This window comes from Odocoileus virginianus, chromosome 23 (genome assembly GCF_023699985.2).
Source record: "Odocoileus virginianus isolate 20LAN1187 ecotype Illinois chromosome 23, Ovbor_1.2, whole genome shotgun sequence".
In the NCBI taxonomy this organism is placed as follows: domain Eukaryota; kingdom Metazoa; phylum Chordata; class Mammalia; order Artiodactyla; family Cervidae; genus Odocoileus; species Odocoileus virginianus.
In genome coordinates this window covers 3,803,230-3,828,408 of record NC_069696.1, presented here as the reverse complement: position 1 = coordinate 3,828,408, position 25,179 = coordinate 3,803,230, and the positions used below count along the sequence as shown (strand labels likewise).

Sequence of the window (25,179 nt, the reverse complement as noted above, 5' to 3'; positions counted from 1 at the left end):
CAGACTTCAGAATGTAATCTGTGACAGGTCCAGCCAGAGCAAGACAGCACGGATTATTTTCAATGTGGGGATTTAAAGCACAGATAATGAACGGGGTTCAGGGTCACACAGTGAGTGGAGGCTGGCCAGCGAGCACAGAGCTTGGTTCTCCTAACTTGTGCCAAGTTTTCTGCGTTTGAAAAACTTAAAACGTGGAAAAAAAAAAAAATTAAAACGTGGACCCCACACTAGCTTCGAAATCGAACTCCGTAAAGTCAACATGCGATGAGTTTTTACAGGATGTTCTGTAGGGACCGTAAAACTGCGAATAAGTTGGGGACAAGATTTACTGGATCCGACAGCGGATCATATTACGGGATACGAGGTTAGAAGACGGCCGGCAGGCAGTCAAGGGCGGGAGATGGAAAAGACAGTCAGGCAAGCGTGCAGGGCAAGTTCGTGGACGCCCTAAAAGTCTGGGCAGGACTAGGGCAGGCAGAAGGCGTCCTGCGGATAGGGGGCGCGGCCTCTCATGGTTGGGAAGGACTGCTGGGGTTGGCTAGTGTGGTTCCGGGGACTGCCTCGGGGGTCGGAAGGGCGGCCCCCAGGAAGCGCCCTGGGTGGTCTCTGAGTACTGACCGCCGCGGGGCTGGAGGCAGGGGAGAGCGGGCAGCCAGGGCGCCCGGCCGCAACTGGGGTGTGGACTGCGGCTCCAACCCAGCGGCGCTTAGCAACCCACCCTTAGCAACCCTCCAGCGGCGTCGCCGCCCCTAGAAACCCGTGGTGGGAGCGGCGGGCGCGCGGACCAATGGGCGCGGAACGGCGGGCACGCGGTGGCCAATGGGCGCGGAGCGGCGGGCGCGCGGACCAATGGGCGGTGGCGACAGTGCGGGGTGCGGTTGCGGGGCGGGGCGGCTGCGCCAGGCTGGCCAGGCGCTGCCGCGGGTGTGGACGCGGTCAGCGGTAGCGGGGCGGCAGGATGGAGTCGTCGCTCCGCCGCCCGGGCCCCCGCGGGGACAGGTTAGGAGCGATGGCGGCGGGCGGAGACCCGAGAGGGCTGTGGAGGTCTGGGCCGGGCGCCGAGGGGAGTGCGGGGCGGGTGGGCCGGGGGGCGCGGGGTCCCCACGCCGAGGGCCAGCTCGTGTCCAGTCGCGCCGGGACCCGCGGGGTCGGTCCGGCCTCGTCAGAACGCGTCAGTCAGGGGGTGCTCGACCTTGGCCGGGGGTGCGGGGTGGCTCCGGGGGCCAACAGCTGTAGGGGCGGCGGCATCCCGGCCCAGGGCGGGCTCCCCGGGCAGTCAGCGCGGGCCGGGCAAGGCGGTTCGGTCGGGGCCCGAAGCGTAGATGCGGGCGGGCGGGGCGGGGTGGAATCACGGCTTCGCCTGGGCCCGCTCCCGCCTGCTGCCCGGTACCGCCCGGCGTACGTCCGGAGCCGAGCCGACCCTGCCCTGGGTCAGCAGCTGAAACCACTGGAAAGCTGGTCTCCCGAGAGGCGTTGGCGCCGACAAGACCCGTTTTTTCTGTTTCATCGGATTTTATTTACGTGAGAGCAGCGCTCTGTGAAGTTGGTTCACTGTTTTTTGGTTTCTTAAGTCAAGGGAAGAAGAACCGACATTTACAAGTATAAATATGGACGCTCGAGGGGGAGATCAAGTAAGCATCATCCGATGAATTCGGGTGGTGCTCGCTCTGCCGTGGCCATCCAGTCAATCTTAAGTGAATAGATTTAAGGCAGTAAATTTCCCAGCTATCAAATGTTTGGTGTGTGTGACTCATGATTTTGGGAAAAAAGAAATGGAATTGACTTTGAGAGACCAAGAGGCAAAATGGTTTTTAATTCTTTGGACCTGAAGTTTCAAGGGATAACTGTCAAGTTTGTCCCTCTTTGTCTTCCCAGAGAAACCAGCTCTTTAATCTGAAAATTGACTTCAAAGAGGAATGTGTGAGTCACCAAATGTTTCTCCTGCCGTATGTTCTGTCATTGGTTCACTGAGTTGTTGCCGAGAGGGAGTGGAATGAAAGTCTCTTGCTTTTTTTGGCTTCACGTTGTATGTTTTGGATGTTTTTGATGAGATACATGGATAGAGTTTTGGGTATGAGTACTTTTCAGTGTGAAGGATAACATCTGACTTTTTAAAGTTTCCTGTGACTTTTCTTTTCTTCTTTTCAGTGATGAGACCGTTTCCCCAGAGTTATTTTCAACAAAGTAGAAAAATTATGAGCAAATACACTGAACATTTTTCCTGTATGTGAAGTATTTAGTGGAAACTGGAGATGGAATTTGAAACAGCACACTCTCAGCTCCTTGGCTGAGCTAGGCGTTTGTCTTGTAGATTCTCCTGGAGATGACAGCTCTGGTTGGCCAGTGCTGGAACCTGAGCCTCTCTGGCTTTGTGTTCCTGATACAGGATTGAAGATGTGGTGGGAGAGGCTGCTCCGTGAGATGTGACCTGGTGACCCAGAGCTGATTAAGGAAGTCCTAGTCTATGGTTTGTCCATAGGCCATGATTTTTCTTCAGAAATACCACCAGTAGTGGTGGCTGGAGGTTATGTCTTGACCAGGCTTGTTATCCTCTTTCGCGTTCTCTCTTTTTCAGATGTTTCATCAGATGAGCTAATTGTTGGTAAACAGACTTACCCAGTGCTTGAATATGCTTAGATTAACTAATACAAGACTACAGTATATCTGGACATTATCAGGAGCTATAGTAAAAGCCTACTGACATCCATCATGCATGTATTTCTCCAAATATGAAGACTTCATAGAGACCTTAGGAAAGCAAGAATAACCCCTGTAACACATTTCCTTTCCAAGCAGGGAGACTCAGACATTCTTTGGAATAGTTTTCATTTCCAGCTTCTCTTATTCTTTCCTGTGGAAACTGTGCTGTTTCCCCTGCCTTTGTGCCCATTGATAGAAAAAGTTAACATCTCTTCTTACCAAGAGGGAAAGCATGCTTGAGTTGCTCAGAGGAAGAGTGGAAGCTGCCTTCCTTCTCCGTGTTAGAGGATTTGAGGACTGGGGGTGTGTGGGTGTGTTTCTCAGTGACGTCCAACTCTCTCCGACCTCATGGACTGTAGCCCACCAGGCTTCTCTGTCTACGGGATTTCCCAGGCAAGAATACTGGAGTGGGTTGCCATTCCCTTCTCCAGGGGATCTCCTTCACCCAGGGATTGAACCTGGGTCTGAGGCCTGGAAGGGGCCTTGATATTTCCCTTAGGTATGTTGAGTACAGTTAACAGTGAAATTGCTAAGGCTTCTTTCAAACTGAGACTTCCTGTGGTCTGCTTTCCTTTATTTCCTCTGAGCCAGTTCCTTAGGAAGATGCTCTTTGTATTAAGTCTGTGCTGCCTCGCCAGACATTCTTGTGGTTAGTAAGGCCTACAGCATTGTCCTGGCCTGGTTAGAGCTTGACTCCATTGATGCTTGAGAAGAGACGCCTTGTCCACGTGCTGGTAGATGTGCTGTCTTTATTAACTCTTAGTACTTGTCATGAGTCTTGATAATGAGGATTGTCATCGCTGACCCTTTGCCTTAGAACTGCTGTGACGGCACTCCTGGTTAGCAGGAATGATCTCTGGAATAAAGGGATTGTATCATAGGGGTCACCCAGACCTCTGGGAGACCCCTGTTCTGAAGGTGATGAGAGTAGTGCCCTGGTGTTGATCAGGTGGTCCTTTCTGCTTTTCCACCAGGCACGGAGGTGGGGCAGGCGCTGGAGGCGCCCGCTGGGTTCCTGAGCTCTAGTCCCAGCTTCCTTCCTGCCCCTCAGCTACTTCTCTGGCTTCAGTTTTCTCCTCTGGAATCACAGGGTTTCTTTGGATTTCCCTTAATGATTTATACTGAATTAATAAAATAATATATTTCAATAACAAATTTCAAAAGGTACAAAACTACATTCGTTGAAAAGTATGTCTTCTCATCGTCTCTGACGTCACTCAGTTTGCTCATTGGTAGGTTTTTTAGGGGGATCCTCTAAAGATTTTCTGTATATTAAATAATCTCATTTTTTCCATTCCTATTCTTAATTTATGTATTTATTTTTGTAAACAAGTGAGTATGTCAGAATTTTCAGGTTGCTTGTCACAGTGCTGATTTCTGTGATTCTGATTTGATAGAACTCGGCTGAGGCACAGGAATGTTAGCTCTTAACAAATATCCAGGGATCATTCTGTGACCCATACATTGAAAAATATCGTCTTGAATTTATGGCATGTTGGATTTTTTTGTTTGTGTTACTTTTAAAAAGTTTAGATTTTTTTTTCTGCTACTTAAATTTTCTTTTTTTTTAATTTTTGGTTGAACCATGCAGAATATGGGATTCTAGTTCCCTGACCAGTGATTGAACCCATGCTCCCTTCATTGGAAGCACAGTCTTAACCACTGGACCACCAAGGAAGTCCCTCATTTACTGTTCTTAAAATGTGATGATTTTAGTTTTAGAGTAGAATACGATAGTCTAAACACTGACACCTACTTTCAGCATGGGCAAGATATATTTTTTAGAATATGAGCTATAGTTAGTTGCTTCAAGCTTTTTTTTCCCTGTGATAATTAATGTATAGAAAATAAGGCTTGTAGGAAGAAGATTATTTTTCAGACAAGCTTCTTGAAAAATAAATCATTGCTTCTTAGATTTGCTGGAAGAAAAGTCAATAAATTTGTAGTTTGCCTCTGATTTTCGGTTTTGGAATGAGGCAGGTTTATAGAGGATTGATTTGTTTTCCTATTGAAATTCAGTGTATTTTTGTTACGACAATTTGATACACCACATAAGCCAGAGGGAGATGTTTTGACTGAGGAAGGCTGGTCAGATGTGCTTTCAGAGAGGGAAGATCCGTGGAGATAAAGGGATCCATGATGATGGCTTACATTTGCGTATCTTTGCAGAGTTCAGAGAGCTTTCACAAAAGTGATGTCTTCTGAGCTTCACAGCTCTGCAGAAATCAGGGCTTCTGACACTGTCTTCATTTTATAGGTGGGGAGATTAAGGCTCAGAAAAGGTGTGATACAGCCAAGATGCTTGACAGGTAAATGAGGTAGTCAGAAGTGAAATCTAGAGGTAAAACTGGGCTTTTGACTTCGAATCTCCTCTCTTCTTTTTCTCACTTACTATTAAGATATCCATTCCAGATATTTCTGGATGCCATTTTTGCATATAACCGGTAACAGCTGCTACTGATTATATTCTGATTATTTTTAGAGCAAGCAGTTGAAGAAATCAGACATCTTAGTAAAGTACTAATGAGTACTAATTTCATCCATTGGAATGGGAGTGGAAATATTTACTTGGTGTCTTAAGGCAAAATAATGTACTTTCTCTTTGCCACTTTCATTTTTGGCGGTGCTGCGTCTTCCTGGCTGCTTAGGGCCTTTCTCTAGTTGCGGCTAGCGGGGGCTTCTCTCCAGTTGCGGTGCGTGTTTGCCATTGCCATGGCTTCTCATTGTGGAGCGTGGGCTCCAGAGTGCAGCTCAGTAGTTGCCCCGCGTGGAATCTTCCCAGGCCGGGGATTGAATCTTTGTCCCCTGCACTGACAGGTGGATTCTTATCCGCTGGACCACCAGGGGCATCCAGAAGAATGTACTTTGATCTTACTGGAGAGAGAAGGGAAATGACATTACCAGAGAGAAACTGAAACTCCCAGGAAAGGATGACCCAGCAGGAGGTGGAGTGAATCTGGATTCTCCGTTGTGTCCTTTTTAAAATCTGTGAGGAATAAACGGATAGTTTAACTTCTACACCAAGTCATGCGTTTTAAATAACCTTTCTGTTGGGCTCACGAAAAAGAATGCTTTTTAAAGCCTTTGTTGTGTGGGACATGCAGAATGAGAGAGAGGGCTTCTTCATCTGAAGCAGTTTTCCTCAGTGTGTTCTCTGGGGCCAAATGAATCATCTCATCAGCTGCCAAGTTTCCCTTCTCACTGCCTCTCTCTCCCCGGGCAGTTCTCCCTTCTTTCTGATTGTCTCTTCTAAATGGGCCTCTTAGGAAATGGGCTTTCGTTCCCTCGCTTCAATTAAGTTAGCCCCAGATTGTGGCAGTCACTCAAGTAACAGACTGCTGAGCCCAGAATATTAACAGTTCTCTTGCATGAGGAAGGGTAGGTTTCTGTGGAGTCTTTTCTGGCTGTTCTAATTTAATCTTTATGTGCCTTCTCCCAGAAGCAATGTTTTGTTCCAGCCAGATGTACTCTTGGGTCTCACTGCGTGTGAAAATACAGCCTCCAGTATTGACATTTGGGATTTGGACAAGGTGACTCTCCTTGTCAGTTGACTTAGAGAAAAATACTTTATTAATAGCTGTTGACCCAAGTACTTGACACCGTGATCAGTTCAGACACAATGAAATCTGATGACCCTTTTCCAATAGTATTTATAACCTGTGATCAACTGCTCCCATGGGCATCTTCAAAATCCATTCACTGGCTTAGAAATTCTGCTGCCTAAAAATACCCATGAACTGACATTTCGACTGAAAAGATTCTTGGCAGACTTGTTGAAATGCCATAATAATGAAATCCCAGATTCTCTGCTGACCATTTGAATATTTGTGGGGAAGGTGCTGTCTGCACGCTGAAGCAGGTGCTGTGGGGCTGAGGCTGAACTCTAGCTCGTCCCCTCATCCACTTTCTGGCCTTGAGCAGATAGCTCCCTCTGCGTTAACAGTTCTCTGGCGTTAACTTTCCTTCTGAGTTAATGATTCTCCCTCTGTTCTGTAGAACTTCATTTTGTTTTGTGTAGATTTGCTAACTAGGCTTGTTTAGGCTTGCTATTCAACAACTTGGTTTGAAATGAAGAAAAGAGAATATTAAAGAAAAGAATGCAAGTTTAGTAAGATCATAATACAGTTTGACCCAAAATCCTAGTTTAGATTTATTATAAGTGTATAAAAATCTTGATTATTTCTGCTAAGTTATAATTTAAAACTAGAACTCAGAGGAAGTGTAACTTTTGTTGTTGTTGTTGTTTTGTTTTGTTTTTATTTATTTATTTATATTATTTTTTAAAATTTTTATTTTTTTTGTTCTTTCTTTTTGGAAGTGTAGCTTTTGAAGTACAGAAGGGATCTAAATGTTACAATTATATAGCATCTTTTTAGTGCCTCTTCTGTTCAGGTCAGAATGCTTTGAATATACCACACTGTTTATTTAAATTGGCCTTCTTGCCCAGGCTTGATGAAAGGATTTAGTGGTGTCGAGATAAGGCACTAAAGACACACCTGTTTTCTTCACTGTTAGAGGCTGTAAGAGAAATGTTGGAGGATTTTAGTTGTGCTTCAGAATTTAGCATCATTGGAAAGGTTTTAGTATTTTATAGGGAATAAAATGATTTTTAGAGCATTTAAAAATACTTGTTTTTATTTGGCTGCGTCTGGTCTTGGTTGTGGCACACGGGATATTTTGTTGCAGTTCAAGGACTCTCTAGTTGTGGTGCATGGGCTCAATAGCTCTGAAGCATGTGGGGTCTTAGTTCCCCATCAGGGATCAAACCTGTGTCCCCTGCATTGCAAGGCAGATTCTTAACCACTGGACAACCAGAGAAGTTCTGAGATAGAATGAGTTTTTCCCCCATGCTCACAATTCTGGTTTAGTGAAAAGGGACCAGTGAGGTGGAGGAAAAGCAGCTTCATAGCAGTAAATGTTGAAAATACTAGTCTGTAAAAGAGAGTTTATTTTTTGTCTTATTTGTTTTATGTAGGACTTTTTCAAGTGAATACTAATTTTCACTGAATACTAATAATATTCTCGCACTGTATACATAAATCTTGATTTAAAAATATGTGAATGAGAATTAAAGACAGGAAATTAGGAGCATACCTAGATAGGGGCCCTCAAAGTCAAGGTGAAGAGTGTATCATAGCTCATATTTTTGTTTATTTGTGTCTCTTTTAAGCTAGGGAAAAAATGAGATGATTTAACACTTAGTGTTGTTGTTATTCTTAAATGTAAAGGTGGTGGTTGTTGCTCGGTCTCCCCGTAGTGTCTGATTCTTTGCAGCCTCTTGGACTGCAGCACATCAGGCCTCTCAGATCCCTCACCATCTCCTGAAATTTGCCCAAGTTCATGTTCATTGCATCCATGATGCCATCCAGCCATCGTGTCCTCTGATGTCCTCCTCTTCGGCCCAAAATCTTTCCCAGCATCAGGGACTTTTCCAGTGAGTTGGCTCTTCATATCAGATGGAAAGGTTAAGAAGAAAGAGAGAAGTTGCTCAGTCATGTCTAACTGTTTGTGACCCCATGGACCGTAGCCTACCAGGCTCCTCCATCCATGGGATTTTCCAGGCAAGAGTACTGGAGTGGGCTGCCATTTCCTTCTCCAAGATGTAAAGGTTACATAGGAATTAATAGAGGGGACTGCCAGAGCATCAGCACACCTCTGTGTGCTGATTCCTATCTCAGGGGTTATTAAATCTGCTTACAGTTAGTGGGCAGGAGGAGTCTTGAAGATGGTGCACAAATTCCAGGTTGCTGTGCATTATTAAAATTTATAAACCCTTCCACAGTGTGGGAATGTCCTAGTTAGCCGTTCAACCATAGAGAGATGCTTTTGTGTATTTACCGAAAGTGCAGGAAAGCCCTGCTTCCCTTTGTAGCTGTGGAACATGTCTTCTTAAATAAAGACCTCGTATTTATAGTTTTTTTTTTTTTTTTTTTTTGGCAAGAAGCTCCTAGTAAAAACTTAACAATAGAAATAATTGAGAACCATTTCTCCCTTGTTTTATACTTCGTTTCTAAGAATGCTGAGTCACAAAGTCTTAAGTTAGGAAATTGTCAGAAATAGAAAAGATTTTCAGAAAGAATTTAAAGACAGACAGAAGGGTTTGGTTTTTTAATTGAGACAGTAATTTGATTCCACTTTGTTGACTTCCTTCAGTGAAACAAATTTGTCTCCTAATAGTATTATATGTTGTCCATCCACATTTGTACTCTCTTGTAATGACTGAATAGTGTTTTACTCTTTTATTGAAAAGGAAGTTACATGACTTGCTAGATCTTGAAGTCAGTGATTTTAGTAAGATGCTTTATACTACCTAACTATCTCTTAGAACTATTTCCAAAAAAGAAGTAGATCTATATGGGAAAAGAATTTTAAAAAAAAATGTATGTATTAACTGATCAGTTTGCTGTATACCTGAAACTAGCACAACATTATAAATCAATTATATTCCAATAAAAATTAAAAACAAAAAAACAAAAGAAAAACAGAAGTAGAATATATTTGATTTTTAGATGTAATTTAGACTCTGGAAAGAGAACAGGATTAGTGTCTGTTTCTGTTATTTAAGCCTAGGCGCGGCTCTCCAGGTCTGTTCCCTTTATTTTCAAAGTGTGAAAAATGGTAGTACTTAATTCATAGGACTGTTTTGAGGAATAAATAAAAGAATAAATTTAAAGTACTTAACACTGTCTGGAATATAATGAATACTCAGCACATGATTTTAAAGAGGAAAAACAGTCCTGGCGTGCACGGGGGTCTGTGTTCTGCCTTTTCTCATCCTGTGGGTATCCAGTCTTGTCAGGTCCCCTGGACTGTGTGGCATGAAGGGTAGCCGGTCCTCCTGCAGTCAGTGTGGGCAGCCTGTGGGGACCGGCGCTTCCCCAAGGTAGACTTAACTGGTTCCAAATGGCCCACAGGAGTAGCTAGCTACATGGAAATGACGAGACTGATGTGGTTTTAAGAGGATTTTCTCTTTAAGTGCTTTCATGTTTTTTTTAACAGAGCCTTTGAAGATGAGACCATGAAGCTCAGGCAGCTGAAACTGGATAACCAGGTGAGCAGAGTCTCCTCTTCTGAAAGATGTGGACAGCTTATCCTAACCAGGAAGCCGGTGGGCCTAACTCCTTTTCTCATAGAGCTTAGTCATAGAGCTGTAGCTTTTGGCTACAGCAAGGCCAAAGCACTTTGAGGACATCAGCATTAAAACTGGCCTTGGATTTATAGTCACTGAAGACTCCTTGGCATCTGTCATAAGAATTAGAAAAATGTTAATGCTGTATTTCTGTGTAGTAATACGAAACTGCTGCCCAAATACCTCTCTGCACTGTAATTTCATGTAACTGCAAGATTTTTTCTTTATCTTAAAATGCAAATCTGAAAATGGTACTGTGCTACTTAAAAGCCTCTATTTTCTACAGAATACTTTTTCTCACAGTACTGGTCCCACTTTTCAGTTACGCGTTATTATTTGCAGTGATTTGACTTATGTTCATTTCCTCCTTTAGACTAAGCTCTATGAGAAAAGGAGCCAAGAAGTCTGTTAATGATGACCTTTCCATCAGAAGGTCCTGGCCTAGGGCTAGGCCCATTGTAGCCCTTCATTGGAATGATGGAAGAGATAAATGCAGTTCTGTCTTGTCACACACTGTGAGAGTCCTGATTAATCAGCCTAGAATCTTATACCCAACATGTGTTACTTTCATAGGAGTGTTTTCTAATTCAGGAAATTCTTTAGGTCCATCCAGTCTGCCCAAGTAGGATCATTAGCCATCAGTGTCTGGAGTGACAGGTGACTAAAAATACCTCCAACTTCTGTCTTGCTCCTTTATGTTGCTGTTGGACCTCGTAACGGGACTTTTTGTTAAGTCGCTCAGGCATGTCTGACTCTTTGCCACCCCATGGATTGCAGCACACCAGGCTTCCCTCTCCTTCACTATCTCCTGGAGGTTGCTCAAACTCATGTCCATCGAGTCGGTGATGCCACCCAACCATGTCATCCTCTGTCGTCCTCTTCCCCTCCCGCCTTCAATCTTCCCCAGCTTCAGGGTTTTTTCTAATGAGTCAGTTCTTCACTTCAGGTGGCCAAAGTATTGGAGTTTCAGCTTTAGCATCAGTCCTTCCAATGACTATTCAGGTCTGATTTCCTTTAGGATGGTCTGGTTTGATCTCCTTGCAGACCAAGGGACTCTCGAGAGTCTTCCCCAACACCACAGTTCAAAGGCATCAGTTCTTCAGCCTTCTTTATGAACTGTCACATCCATGCATGACTGCTGGAAAAACCATAGCTTTGACTGTATGGACCTTTGTTGGCAAAGTAATGTCTCTGCTTTTCAATATGCTGTCTAGGTTTGTCATAACTGTTCTTCCAAGAAGCAAGCGTCTTTTAATTTCATGGCTGCAGTCACTGCAGTGATTTTGGAGCTGAATAAAGTAAAGTCTGTTGCTGTTTCTGTTGTTTCCCCTTCTATATGCCATGAAGTGATGGAACTGGATGCTGTGATCCTAGTTTGCTGAATGTTGAACTTTAGGCCAACTTTTTCACTCTCCTCTTTCACTTTCATCAAGAGGCTCTTTAGTTCTTCACTTTCTGCCGTAAGGGTGGTGTCATCTGCATATCTGAGGTTATTGGTATTTCTCCCAACAATCTTGATTCCAGCTTGTGCTTCATCCAGCCCAGCATTTCGCATGATGTACTCTGCATATAAGTTAAATAAGCAGGGTGACAATATACAGCCTTAACGGACTCCTTTCCTGATTTGGAACCAGTCTGTTGTTCCATGTCCAGTTCTAACTGTTGCTTCCTGACTTGCATACAGATTTCTCAAGAGGCAGGTCATGAGGTCTGGTATTCCCATCTCTTGCAGAATTTTCCACAGTTTGTTGTGATCCACACAGTCACAGGCCTTGGCACAGTCAGTAAAGCAGAAGCAGATGCTTTTCGGGATCGCTCCCGCGTTTCCGGTGATCAGTGGGTGCCGGCGATTCCACCTCCGGTTCCTCTGCCTGGGGAGCTTCCCCTGGCAGTTCCCGGTGCACGTGCTGCCGGAGCCCGGCTTGGAGGATTGTGAGCATTACTTCACTAGCATGTGAGATGAGTGCAATTGTGCGGTAGTTGGAGCATTCTTTGGCATTGCCTTTCTTAGTGGTTGGAATGAAAACTGACCTTTTCCAGTCCTGTGGCCACTGCTGAGTTTTCCAAATTTGCTGGCATATTGAGTGCAGCACTTTCACAGCATCATCTTTTATTTTATTTTTTTAAGTATTTTTGTTTTTTTAGCATCATCTTTTAGGATTTGAAATAGCTCAACTGGAATTCCATCACCTCCACTAGCTTTGTTTGTAGTGATGCTTCCTAAGGCCCACTTGACTTCACATTCCAGGATGTTTGGCTCTAGGTGAGTGATCACACCATCGTGATTATCTGAGTCATGAAGATCTTTTTTGTACAGTTCTTCTGTGTATTCTGCCACCTCTTCTTAATGTCTTCTGCTTCTGTCAGGTCCCTACCATTTCTGTCTTTTATTGAGCCTATCTTTGCATGAAATGTTCCCTTGGTGTCTCTGATTTTCTTGAAGAGATCTCTAGTCTTTCCCGTTCTATTATTTTCCTCTATTTCTTTGCACTGATCACTGATCTGTTCTTGCTATTCTTTGTAACTCTGCATTCACATGGGTATATCTTTCCTTTTCTCCTTTGCTTTCGGCTTCTCTTTTTTTCACAGCTATTTGTAACGCCTTGTCAGACAGCCATTTTGCTTTTTTTCATTCTTTTTCTTGGGGATGGTCTTGATCCCTGTCTCCTGTATAATGTTATGAACCTCTGTCCATAGTTCATCAGGCACTCTGTCTATCAGATCTAGTTCCTTAAATCTATTTGTCACTTCCACTGTATGATCGTAAGGGATTTGATTTAGGTTATACCTGAATGGTCTAGTGATTTTCCCCACTTTCTTCAATTTAAGTCTGAATCTTGCAATAAGGAGTTTGTGATGTGAGCCACAGTCAGCTCCTGGTCTTGTTTTTGCTGACTGTATAGAGCTTCTCCATCTTTGGCTGCAAAGAATATAATCAGTCTGATTTCAATGTTGGCCATCTGGTGTTGTCCATGTGTAAAGTCTTCTCTTATGTTGTTGGAAGAGGGTGTTTGCTATGACCAGTACGTTCTCTTGGTAAAACTCTATTAACCTTTGCCCTGCTTCATTCTGTACTCCAAGGCCAAATTTGCCAGTTCCTCCAGGTGTTTCTTGACTTCCTACTTTTGCATTCCAGTCCCCTATAATGAAAAGGATATCTTTTTTGGGTGTTAGTTCTAAAAGGTCTTGTAGGTCTTCATAGAACCATTCAACTTCAGCTTCTTCAGCATTACTGGTTGGGGCATAGTCTTGGGATTACTGTGATATTGAATGGTTTGCCTTGGAAATGAACAGAGATCATTCTGTCCTTTTTGAGATTGCATCCAAGTACTGCATTTCAGACTCTCTTGTTGACTGTGATGGCTACTCCACTTCTTCTAAGAGATTCCTGCCCACAGTAGTAGATAGAATCGTCATCTGAGTTAAATTCACCCATTCCAGTGGATGTTGGCAATTTGATCTCTGGTTCCTCTGCCTTTTCTAAATCCAGCTTGAACATATGAAAGTTCTAGGTTCATGTACTGTTGAAGCCTAGCTTGGATAATTTTGAGCATTACTTTGCTAGTGTGTAACATGAGTGCAGTTGTGCACTAGTTTGAACATTCTTTGGCATTGACTTTCTTTTGGATTGGAATGAAAACTGACCTTTTCCAATCCTGTGGCCACTGCTGAGTTTTCCATATTTGCTGACATATTGAGTGCAGCACTTTCACAGCATTATCTTTTAGGATTTGAAGTAGCTCAGCTGGAATTCCATCACCTCCACTAGCTTTGCTTGTAGTGATGCTTCCTAAGGCCCACTTGACTTCCTACTCTAGGATGTCTGACTCTAGGTGCGTGATCACACCATCATGGTTATCTGGGTTATTAAGATCTCTTTTGTATAGTTCTGTGTGAGGGGAGTTGGAGGGCAGTAAATTACTTCAAAGGTGGAACCTAGTTCAGCTGTCTCCAGGGTGACGTTCCTGGGGTTGTCTGGCTTCCAGGGCCCCTCCCAGGCCCTTGGTGTCCGTGGTGTCTATGTGGGGCCTGTCACCACGTCCACTGCCTCTCATGCCAACACATGGGAGGGATCCAGCCTTCTCCTGTGCCCCCGGAATGGAGCTTGACCCAGTGGTCTTCAGGCACCCTGTGCTTCAAGGTGGTGGTAGTCACCTCAGTGGTGTATACATGTATCTGTTCTTTTTCAAATTCTTTTCCCATTTAGATTATACAGAATATTGAGCAGATTTCCTTGTGCGGTACAGTAGGTCCTTGTTGGTTATCTATTTTAAATATAGCAGTATGTACATGTCCATGCCAAACTACCTAACTGTCCCTTCACCCTGGCAACCATAAGTTCGTTCTCTAAATCTGTGAGTCTTTCTGTTTTGTAAATAAGTTCATTTGTATCATTTTTTTTTAGATTCTGCATATAAGCAATATCACAAGATATTTGTCTTTCTCTGTCTGACTTACTTCATTCAGTATGATAATCTCCAGGTCCATCCATGTTGCTTCAAAAGGCATTATTTCTTTCTTATCAATGGCTGAGTAATAATATTCCATTATATATATATGTACCACATCTTCTTTATCCATTCCTCTGTCAATGGACATTTAGGTTGCTTCCATGTCTTATCTATTGTAAAGGATGCTGCAGTGAACACTGGGGTACGTGTGTCCTTTCAAGGGCATGTACTCTCTGGATGTATGCCCAGGAGTGGGATTGCTGGATCATATGGTAGTTCTGTTTTTAGTGTTTTTAAGGACCTTCCATACTGTTCTCCATAGCAGCTGTAACGGTTTACATTCCCACCAACAGTGTTGTTGGGGCCCCTTTTCTCCACTCCTAAAGGATAATAAGTTTTCTTTTTTTCTTCCAGTTAAAAAAGTAGGAAAGTTTAGAAAACTAGGAAAAGGAAAAATAATTATCCACTTTCTACCTGCTAGAGAAATCACTGTTACCATGTTCCTTCATCTTTTCTCCCACTCACATGTGTTTATATAAACTTGTGATTGTGATTTGATAATAATATGTTAATTACTCTATCTTTTTAATATACTTGGATTATGGTCTTTGCTTGGCTAGAAATGCATTTGTATCACTTTAGATGGCTTTTCTTAGGTGTTTAGTAAATATTTATTAAATGAAGTGAATGGATCCTTACCCCTCTCTGTGCCTCAGTTTTTCCCACTTCTTGAGTGGGAAAATGTAATTTACCAGAGGTTCTGTAAGGATCTGTGAAAGACTGTATATTCTGAAGTAGCCAGACCTGGGGGTGATCTGGCTGTCCTCTCACGATTCTCCTTAGAGAGCGCTGCTGGAGAAGAAGCAGAGGAAAAAGCGCTTGGAGCCGCTCATGGTGCAGCCAAACCTGGAGGCCCGGCCGCGGCGGGCGAAGCCGAGGGGCTGCGAGGAGCTCACTCTGCTGGTGGAACCTCAGGCCCCACATGGCGGTGTCGTCCTGCAGGGTGTGTACTCAGGCAGCGTCCCCTCCTGCTGCTGCACGGCTTTCACAGACCTGGGGGAAGGCAGCACCTTCTCAGGAGGGCCAAAGGGACGATGTCGGCATTGTTACCAGGTCCCTTCATAATCTTTATAATCACGTTTAGGCTTTTGAGTTGAAATAAATGCAGTGGTCCTATCAGAGGAGGATGCCTGAAAGTTCACAGCCATCCTGGAACAGTTGTTTTAGCTGCAAAATGAATGAGTGTGGGATCTTAGTTCCCCATTGAAGTGATGAGTCTTAACCGCTGGACCACCAGGGAAGCTCCCAGAACAGCCTATTTGAGGAGTTTGCAGGCTTGGTGGTTGTCTCCCGCAGAGGGAACCGTAAAGCCAGGAGCAGGTAGAGGCAACCATTCCTCCAGTACCTGGACTCAGGGAACAGCAGCGACAGTGGCAGGGAGGAGGAAGAGCAGGGTTAAACACGGCTGAAGCCAGCCCCTGGCCACCTGCCTGGACCAGGTCTCAAGTCCGGAAGACCTGCTTTGCTTTCTGTCTCTTTCTTAAGTTTCTGGAGCACAGCATCAGGTGCATTTTATTAATACTTTATAGCCTCTAGTCGGGACCGCTTGATAAAATGAACACAGATAATGGAGTGGCTTCCTCTGGTAACAGATATTCTCGTGGAGGTCAAGGCTGGAGAAGTGAACCAGCTTGGTGGGTGTTCATTCGGATCACACGCACCAGAACCCCCTGTCCACAGAGCGGATAATACTGGCTTCTGTTTTCTTTTCGTTGGGCTCCTAGGCATCGATGGTCCTGCTGCCTTCCTGAAGCCGGATGCTCAGGATGTGGACACCAGACTTCCTAATCTCACGGTAGGCTCTTCTGCCGCAGAGGACACTGAAGGGAGCCCAGACGGGGAGAGCGCTCGGGACCCCGCCCCCAAGCCGGATCTGCAGGAGGTGCTCCGACAGCACGGTGAGAGGGTCCCCGCTTTGAGGCCGTGAGCTGGTTGAGCCGGAGTGACGTCAGGTGTGGGCTGGACAAGAGTTACTCTGTGCTGTGAGGAATGGAGGGGAAGGGTGCTCTCTAGACCAAGATTCAGGAAGTGTCATTTTGAAAGATAAGGTTCCTCAAGTGGAGGTTCGTTTACTTGTCTTACAAGTTTGGGAGAAATCCTTAATCTCTGTCTTAAGGTACATGTTCACATAAACTGAGTTCTTAGTATAAAAATGGTGTTTGGAAACATAGGACTAACATTGTAAGTCAACTGTACTTCTAATAGAAGAAAGCATAGTAGAAGTGAAGATACCCATGGGAGAGTGAGGTCCCAAGAGTTTTATGCCTTTTTGCTACCCGCCCCCAAAAGTTAACATTTTAGGGAAGAAAAAAAAAGAAACAAATATCTGTCATAAACCAACGAATCTTTTAAATGGTAGTTTTATTGAGATGTCATTCACATAACACACGGTTCACCCGCTTAAAGCCAGCAGTTGATCGGCCCTTTAGTGTGTTGCCCAGAAGCCTGCAGCCATCAGCACTCTCAGTTTTAGATTGTTGTCTGACCCCACAGGGCTTCGTGCCTGTTAGCTGTCCCCCCTCATTTCCTGCATTCTCAGCACCCCATCCGTAGGTGGCCACCGGTCTCCCTTCTCTCTGCGGACCTGCTGATTCTGGGCTCTCATGTCAGGAGCCACATGCTGTGTGGGCCCTCTGTGCCTGGCTGTCACTTAACATCAGTTTTTCAGAGTTCATCCGCGTTGCGGCCTGTCAGTGCTTCATTCCTCTCTATAGTTGAGTGACGTTCCATTGTACACATAAGCCATCTTTTGTTCTTCTTGTCAGCTGATGGGCAGTTGGTGTGGTTCCACTCTGGCTGTTAGGAATAGCGCTGCTGTAAATAGTTATGCATATATTTTCATATGGACATGTGTTTTCCTGGCTTTAGTCTTATCCTTGGGTGTCCTTGAGAAAAACTTGGTACCATTTATTTGTGAACTGTGTGAAAAGAGCTCATGGTGGTCCCTCTCCGAGATGGGTAGGACTGCCTGTTGCTCAGTCTCCTTGTCAGTTATGATTTGGGAGCTGTGCCAGCTATTGTATGAGGGGCAGCCTCACCCCAGAGACTAAAGAGAAAGAGGGTTGGGTTTCAAGCGTAGCTCTGCTTCTTTGTCTTGGGCAAAAATGCTGCTCCCGGGCCTCCCCACTGTCATCTCCAGGCCTTTGTTACCTTCACAGACTGAGCCTCTGTCCCCGGTGAACACTGCCTCCCCAGCTCCTCCTCTCCTCACAGCTCACATATATAGAATCACAGGTGTTTTGGCCTTTTGTATCTGACTTATTTTCACTTAGCATAATGTCTACAGGATTCATTCATGTTGTAGCATGTGTCAGGATTTCATTCCTTCTTAAGGCTGAATGACATCCCATTTATGTATGTACCACGGTTTGTTTATTCATCAGTTGGTGGATGTTTGGGTTGTTTTCACCATTTGAAAATTGAGAAGAACACTGCTCTGCGCGTTGGTTGTTCAAGTGTCTGTCTGTGTCTCTGCTTGCTCTCTTTTTGGGAATATACCCAGAGGTGGAATTGTTGGATTCTAGGGTAGTTCTATATGTCTATTTTAGGAACCACTATATTGTTTTCTGCCGTGGCTGCATAATTTTGCATCACCACCAGCAGTGCACTAGGGTTCCAGTTTCTCCACATCCTCACCAACACTTATTTTCTGTTTTGGGGTTTTTGTTGTTGTGTTTTTAAATTTATTATTTTTTAATTTATTTTTGGCTCCATTGGGTCTTTGTTGCTGCCCGGGCTTTCTCTAGTTGCAGCAGGTGGGGGCTACTCTCTAGTTGCGGTTCTCGGGCTTCTCATTGCAGCGGCTTCTCGCTGCAGGGCACAGCTCTAGGTGTGCGGACTTCAGTAGTTGCAGCTCCCGGGCTGTAGGATACTGGCTTAGTAGTTGTGGCACATGGGTTTAGCTGCCCTGCGGCGTGTGGGATCTTCCTGGATCAGGAATAGAACCAGTGTCTCCTGCATTGGCAAGAGAATTCTTTACCACTAAGCCACCAGGGAAGCCTGGTGTTTTTTTTTTATAGTAGTCATCCCAGTGCTTGTCAAGTGGTATCTCATTGTGATTTTAATTTGCATTTCCCTAATGACTAGTGATGTTGAGGATCTTCTCATGCTTATTGGACACTTATGTAGCTTTGGAGAAATGTCTGTTCAAGTCCTTGACCCATTTTTGAATTGGGTTTGTTTTGTTGCTGTTGAGTTAAATATTCTGGATATTAATCCTTATTAGATATATGATTTGCAGATATTTTCTCTCATAGAATATTTTAAAGAGGCTCAAATTAGGGTGGCAGCAGTGGGCAGGGAAAATGAAGGGTGGAGTAGGTGAGAATATGAAGAAAGAATTGTGAGAATATAAAAGAGTTGTCAGAATGTGCATAAAAGAGCTGTGTGTTAAGTCAGAACAGCTGGAATGTTTTAAACAAGGGAGTTAAAATTATATTTGGCTCAAAGATTTTCTGGCCTTTTTTAAAAACAGTTTCTCCCTTTCTGCCAGGGATCTCAGGGAGTTTGAACTTTGACGAGGAGGAGACTGATGGGGAGGAAGGAGAAGGGAACCAACTAAGGTCTCAGTCGCCGTGTTCAGAGGCAGAGAGACCCGGTTCTGCATCCAGCCAGAAGCCAGCCCCGGTATGTAGTCCTGAACCTTCTTCCTCTGGGGCTGATTTCACTGCTTCCTGGACACATCTTCCTGTTTAAGTGCCATCACTGGATGAGGGCTGCTTCCAGGATTTAAGCTGGAATTACACTTAGAACCCATGACTCTGTATTTCCTGTGTCTTCAGCCAGCTTTTGTAAAGCTGTATCCCATTTTCATACTTCCCTTCTTCGTTACTCCCAGTGGTCATGTGGGTAAATCAGTAAGTTAATTTGTCCTTTAAGTGTTTCTCAAAGAGAACATGAGGTTTCCTGACCCAGCTGTGGCTGCTCTCTCAGGGCACAGGGGCCTCTGGGACCGCCCCTCACTCTGACATTCAGCCGGGAGAAATAGAGGACTTGGAAGGCTTCGCGTACAGTCCTGCCCCGCGAGGTGTCACAGTGAAGTGTCGGATAACCCGGGACAAGAAAGGGATGGACCGGGGGCTCTTCCCCACCTACTACATGCACTTGGAAAAGGATGAGAATCGCAAGGTAGGCGAAGTGGTTCTTATCTTGAGATGGAGGAAAGCGTGCTGTAGAGACGGGGGCGGTAATGGTCTTAAGATCAGGGGTGGTGGGGGCACCAGCCTTAGACCTAGTCAGCAGGAACGAGGTTGTACTTAGGAGTTTCCCGTGCCGTGTTCTCACTGTCTTCAGAGAGGTCCTAGTCTAATAGTCAAAATCCACCCCCACCCCAGAAAAAAAGAGTTTTATCCAGGAGTCATAAAATGGAGGAGGATATTTAGATGTAATTGTTTTTACCTCCATCCCTCTTTTGGCATGCAGGGGTTTCCAGCGTGCTCTTAGACTTTTATTCTTATTACATGGTAGAACATGCCAGTGTAGAAGAAAGTACATTTTAGGGAATAGGAGGAATTGGAAAAACAAAAACATGGTAGTGAAATGTCTTGTTTTTCATCCTAGAAATTCTGATTTACCCTTAAATTTGAGGCAGTTAGTATTTGCTAGTGACTAGCCTATTTTGTGTTGATACCAGGTCTAAGTGGATGATTTTAAGAGCCTAGAAATAAGATGGTGGTAGTCGGTGTCAGTGCTATTGACGCCCACTGTTCGCTGTGTGTGTGCTACGTGCCAGGTGTGTGCTCCGGCTTGGTGTGTGTCATCACCTGGAGCCTTAGGACAGCGTGTAAGACAGGAGTCCTAGTCCCCCCTGTGTGGGCGAGGTAGCTGGGGCTTGGGGAGCACCCGTATCACACCAACAAGTGGCAGAGCCAGTCTGAACCGGTTTGACTCCATAGTGCCCCCCCACCCCCAGGTACTGCCCTTGCCCACCGCCCTGTTACTCTCCAGGTCCAGCAGGGTTTGGGAAGGACGCCCGCACCACGGTACCCGCATCCCTGAAGCCACAGGAGCTCAACAGCCACGCACACAGTGGGCTGGAAGGCAGTGCGGTGGGGAGCGGGGGGCCCAGTGTCCAAGGTCCTGCCTCTCCAGGGCGGAGGCAGCCTTCTTGTGAAACTGCATGAAGCTTGTTTAAAATGTCAGTGGAGTGGGGCTTCCCTGGTAGTCCAGTGGCTAAGATTCCACTCTCCTAATGTAGGGGGCCCTGGGCTTGATCCCTGGGTGGGGAACTAGATCCCACATGACGCAACTAAGACCTGGTGCGGGCAAAAAAATAAAAATAAATAAAATGTCAGTGGAGGTTTTGGGGATGAAGTTACAAATAATGATGTGGAGAATGAAGCTAGTGAATTTAGAAAAATTAGGCAGTTGGGAGACCCTGGTAGTGAATTCTAAGAGGCAAAGCCCAAACAGCGGGTGTGCTGGTGCTGTGAAAGGCCTGGAGGCCCCAGGGGCCCTAGGAGAGGAGGCCGCAGTGGCTTCCACTGTGGCACCTGGGTGCCCACAGCCACTGAGCACAGGGCGGCAAGGTCAGGGACAGGGAGCGGGTGCCCCTCACCCAGCTGGGTGCCTCGTCCAGGCTCTACAGGAGACCTGTCTCTCATGCCTGTCCATCTGGGAACCCGAGATGACTGACTTCTGCCTGGGAGTATCCCTCCAGGACTAGGTTTTGAACATGATGCATGAGTTTAACATGTGCTGGCCTGCGGACCAGGGGCCAGGCATCATCACCACCGGAGTTTTAGTGCACAGAGGCTGGTCTGGGCATTCAGGGCTTCAGGGAGGTCACTGCTGCCATCCGTGAGGCCATGGTTCTGGCCAGGTTCTCCACAGTCCTTGTGTGGTGAGGCTGCTGGGAGCAGGGTCAACAGGCCCCACACCATCCTGCAGGCTGACTGGCTGCTCGGCTCCGGGCTGGTGCCTCTCACCCCTGCCCCGGGACCCTAGCATAGCCTCTGCTCCTGTGCCTGAGAAGCTGCCAGCTGGCCAGCATGGACAGCACTGTGCTGTGGCTGGGCTGCATGCCACCCCGGCGCTGTGCCGAAATCATCTTGCCAAGACTTGAGCTGCCTCACCCCAGGCTCTGAGGGGAGAGCGTCTCTGAGAATGCGCTGAGCGTCCCGTAATGACCCACACTGGAGTCTCTGTGCAGAGGACCCACACTCCAGCTGCGGCCACCACGTGGCTTTTCTACAAGAAAAGTTAAAGTGAATTAAACCAGTTTAAAAGTAGAAAAGACCCGGAGGTGGACTGCTTGGTATCGGACAGGCAGCTGCTGGCTATTTGCTCACTGAATGGGCAGGACACACATGGCAGCTCTTGAGTGCATTTTTTACTGAAACGTTTTTTCCTTTTCTAGATATTTCTTCTTGCAGGTAGGAAGCGGAAAAAGAGCAAGACCTCCAACTACCTCATCTCCACGGACCCCACAGACCTGTCCCGAGACGGGGAGAGCTACATTGGCAAGCTCAGGTGGGGGCAACCTCATGTCATGTCCTCTTCATGGGAGAGCTTGATTCCTGTAGTCTCAAAGCAAGTCCACACTGGTTTAACAGTGAGCTGGGTTGATGTCATCTAAAGACAAATAAGTTAATAGAAAGCCCAAGGCCTCTCCTTGTTTTAAGGATGGAAAATGAGAAAATTACAGAGCTCTGTGGTGATTTTTCCTCTTGATTCTAGGTCCAACCTCATGGGGACTAAGTTCACCGTGTATGACCACGGCGTGAGCCCGACCAAGGCCCAGGGCCTGGTGGAAAAGGCCTACACGCGGCAGGAGCTGGCCGCTGTGTGCTATGTGAGTGCTATCTCCCCGGCCTCCTGAGCAGCCCCGAGCTCACAGTCTGCACCCCTCCTGCCCCCCACGCTTGTTTCCTAGTACGCTCAGGTTTGCCTGTGATCTGCCAAGTTTAGTGTGTTTACTGTTCTGGCAGGCCCTGCCTCCTCTGCCCTTGTCCCTTCCCCATGCCGTGGTGGTGTGAACGCTCATTGTGTTGCCGCTGGAACACTGGCTAGAGGGGACAGTGACTGGGAAACCAGTCCCTGCTTCCGTCTTCTCCAGGCTGCTGCCAGGCGACCCCGCTCCAGCGGACGGCGTCCTTCTGCTCCACAGCCTGTCAGGCTGCCCCCCGAGTCCAGAGTTCAGCCGGACCTCCCACCTCACCCTCCGGCTCCCCCGGCAGCACGCTCCCTGCCCCTGTAGCTGCAGCAGCCCTCCTGTTGTCTCTGACCTCCCCCCCCCACTGCCCCCTCCTGCCTGCCCACCAGGGTCTGCAGAGGGGCCTCTCCCCACATGGGACGTGCTTGACGCTCCCCTCGATTCCTCTTGCACCCCGTGAGCTCCCCTCGTCATGCTTCTGACCCTTCTCTGACCACTTTGTAAACTCCTGCTCACTGCTCTTTCCACGCAAACCCGGACCCGCCGTGTAGAGAGCATGCAGTCAGAGAAGCGAGAAGGAATTAACCTGACTCAGTTGTTGCTTTGATCCTAGAGTCTCAGCTTCTCTTCAGTTGGAATTAATCTCATCACTTGATTCCCATGAGATTTTTAACTGTGTGACTGAGAATCATTTGACTTAACCCTTTATAACCTATGGTATGTTTTCTCTTAGCTTCAGAATCAACGAAATATTTTAACTATGCATGACTTTAATATGCACCTGTATATGTATGTAAATATACACACATCCACATATTTAATGTACTTATTCATGTATAACCTGCCTGGCTTGACAGGCATTTTAATTTTTCACTTCCAAGTACAGGCTTTAGTTAAACTGTAATTCTCCCTGTATATCAGATAGTGCCATGTCCTTAGTTGGGAAGTAGATATTTATTGATGATGATTAAACTAGGCAGTTTGCTCAAAATTGTCCTAAATTTCACTTCAGGCTAAAGAGGAAGAGTAAGGTTTCTAGATAATAGAATCTGCTTTAGATTCAAATGTTCAAAGTAGGTTAAAAAAAAAGAAATAGTATTATTTTCCTGGTCTTAATTCCCTGTCTCTCTTGGTTTAACTACAGTGACGTAATTGAATGGTTTTTATGCTCTCCACATTGTGGATGTTTCGCGTGCCCAGCAGAGTCTTGTGCTAAGAATGTCGTCGCTTTTCTTTTCTGTTTCAAGTTCCTGTTTATTTCCCTCTCTTCTAGGAGACAAACGTACTTGGATTTAAAGGCCCGAGGAAAATGTCTGTGATCATCCCTGGGATGAATATGAATCATGAACGGATCCCTTTTCAGCCACGAAATGTAAGTTAGAGTGTATTCATTTTTAATTTTAAAAAGCCTTTATTTTTAATTGAAGGATGATCACTTTACAATATTGTGTTGGTTTCTGCCATGTATCAGCTTGAATCAGCTATAGGTATTCATATGTAATCAGCAAAGGACCCTAAAAATAAGACCATGATGCAGATAAGATCAGTAGAAGAGACTCCTGCTTCCACTAGAGCCCAGTGTGGTGACCGGCCCTCTCCTTCAGAGCCGTGCCATCGCTCCAGACCCCCGGGCACCTGCACTTGCTTGTGCAGTTGATTGTAGCCACTTACTTTCAACTGCTAGTGATTCTCTAAGAATCCAGAAAACCTGGCTTAATCCTTGACGTTCTGTTTTATTTTCTGAAATGGAGAAAATAGGCCGCTCCTCTGCCCGCCCCTGCACAGGGTGGAGGAGGGGTGATCTCCTCTGGCTCTCAGCACAGACCCTTTGCCTGCAGGACCACGAGAGCTTGCTTTCAAAATGGCAGAACAAAGCCATGGAGAACTTGATCGAGCTGCACAACAAGTCTCCGGTCTGGAACGATGACACTCAGTCCTACGTCCTGAACTTCCACGGCCGGGTCACTCAGGCGTCTGTGAAGAACTTCCAGATCGTCCACGACAATGACCGTAAGCCCCCAGGGAGAAGGGTGTTCTGGCGAGATTCGGAAATGAGCACTTCCCTTGTTTGGTAGGAAGTTACACTCAGGAGAGAGTGGTTTAAGAAAGAGAAATGGTTCGTTTGGAAGCACAGAGCTGCACTGTACAGTCAGACCTCTGAGTCACTGTGTGGAGGGCAGACGTGAGACGGAGACGTCCCGGGGGAGGCAGCGTACGAAGCAGGGGCACAGACCCTGCCTCTCAGCGACGCTTCTGGCGAGTCCAGTCGGGCCCGCAGAGCTCGTGCTGCGCTCGGCAGGCTCCTCTTGGCCGTCCCCTCCTCTAGGCCTGCCCTGGGCAGCCTCCTTCCCTGGAGCAGAGTGGGTCATAATAGAGCCTGGGGTGGCGGGGAGTGGGCACTCTTGGTCACGCCTCTTTCCATCCTTCTGAGGGATTCCCATTTTGGAGAGCTGGGATCACTGGCCTGTGTGGAGGGTTTGTCTCTGTATCTAAAGTGGGCCCTTCCGGGTAGAAGCACTTCCCCCACTGACGTGCCTGCCCTCTGCTTCCAGCTGACTACATAGTCATGCAGTTTGGACGCGTGGCTGACGACGTGTTCACGCTGGATTACAACTACCCGCTCTGTGCACTCCAGGCCTTTGCCATCGGGCTCTCCAGCTTCGACAGCAAGCTGGCCTGTGAGTGAGACCGAGTGGCCGGAGCAGAGTGCTGCCACCCTGCTCCCGCCCCAGGACACCCGGAGCAACAGGCTGCCCCTGTGGAGCGGTCCCTGGAAGTGTGTCTGTAGATGTGTGTGGATTCACATACATGTGCGCCCACATGTATGTTTGTACACCCCACCCCCTGGTCGCACAGCCCTGTTCAGGGATCACGGCTTAGCTTGGGTGAGAGCACAGAGGTGATCTGACATTATCGCCCAGCCATCAGAGTCTCGTTCTTGGAAATTTGCATCCAGAATCAGCTTA

The 25,179-nt window shown here is 46.3% G+C and overlaps 1 protein-coding gene across 1 annotated transcript; it reads left to right on the top strand.

Annotated features, from left to right (window-relative positions):
- The first annotated feature begins 892 nt into the window (after positions 1-892).
- TULP3 (TUB like protein 3) lies at positions 893-25,099 on the top strand. Its single transcript, XM_070453175.1, has 11 exons — positions 893-999; positions 9,700-9,751; positions 15,124-15,283; positions 16,065-16,238; positions 18,833-18,966; positions 19,273-19,467; positions 21,698-21,810; positions 22,018-22,132; positions 23,487-23,585; positions 24,052-24,223; positions 24,766-25,099. Exons 1-11 carry the CDS (start codon positions 959-961, stop codon positions 24,897-24,899), a joined length of 1,389 nt encoding a protein of 462 aa, XP_070309276.1. The 5' UTR covers positions 893-958; the 3' UTR covers positions 24,900-25,099.
- The last annotated feature ends 80 nt before the right edge of the window (positions 25,100-25,179 follow it).

What these genes read in the sequence shown, in the direction of transcription:
- TULP3 (XM_070453175.1), top strand. Translation starts at nt 959, where the DNA reads ATGGAGTCGTCGCTCCGCCGCCCGGGCCCCCGCGGGGACAG. An exon ending in TGGCGGTGTCGTCCTGCAGG is followed by an intron (nt 15,284 to 16,064) that starts GTGTGTACTCAG and finishes TTGGGCTCCTAG; the next exon opens with GCATCGATGGTCCTGCTGCC. An exon ending in AAAAGGATGAGAATCGCAAG is followed by an intron (nt 19,468 to 21,697) that starts GTAGGCGAAGTG and finishes TTCCTTTTCTAG; the next exon opens with ATATTTCTTCTTGCAGGTAG.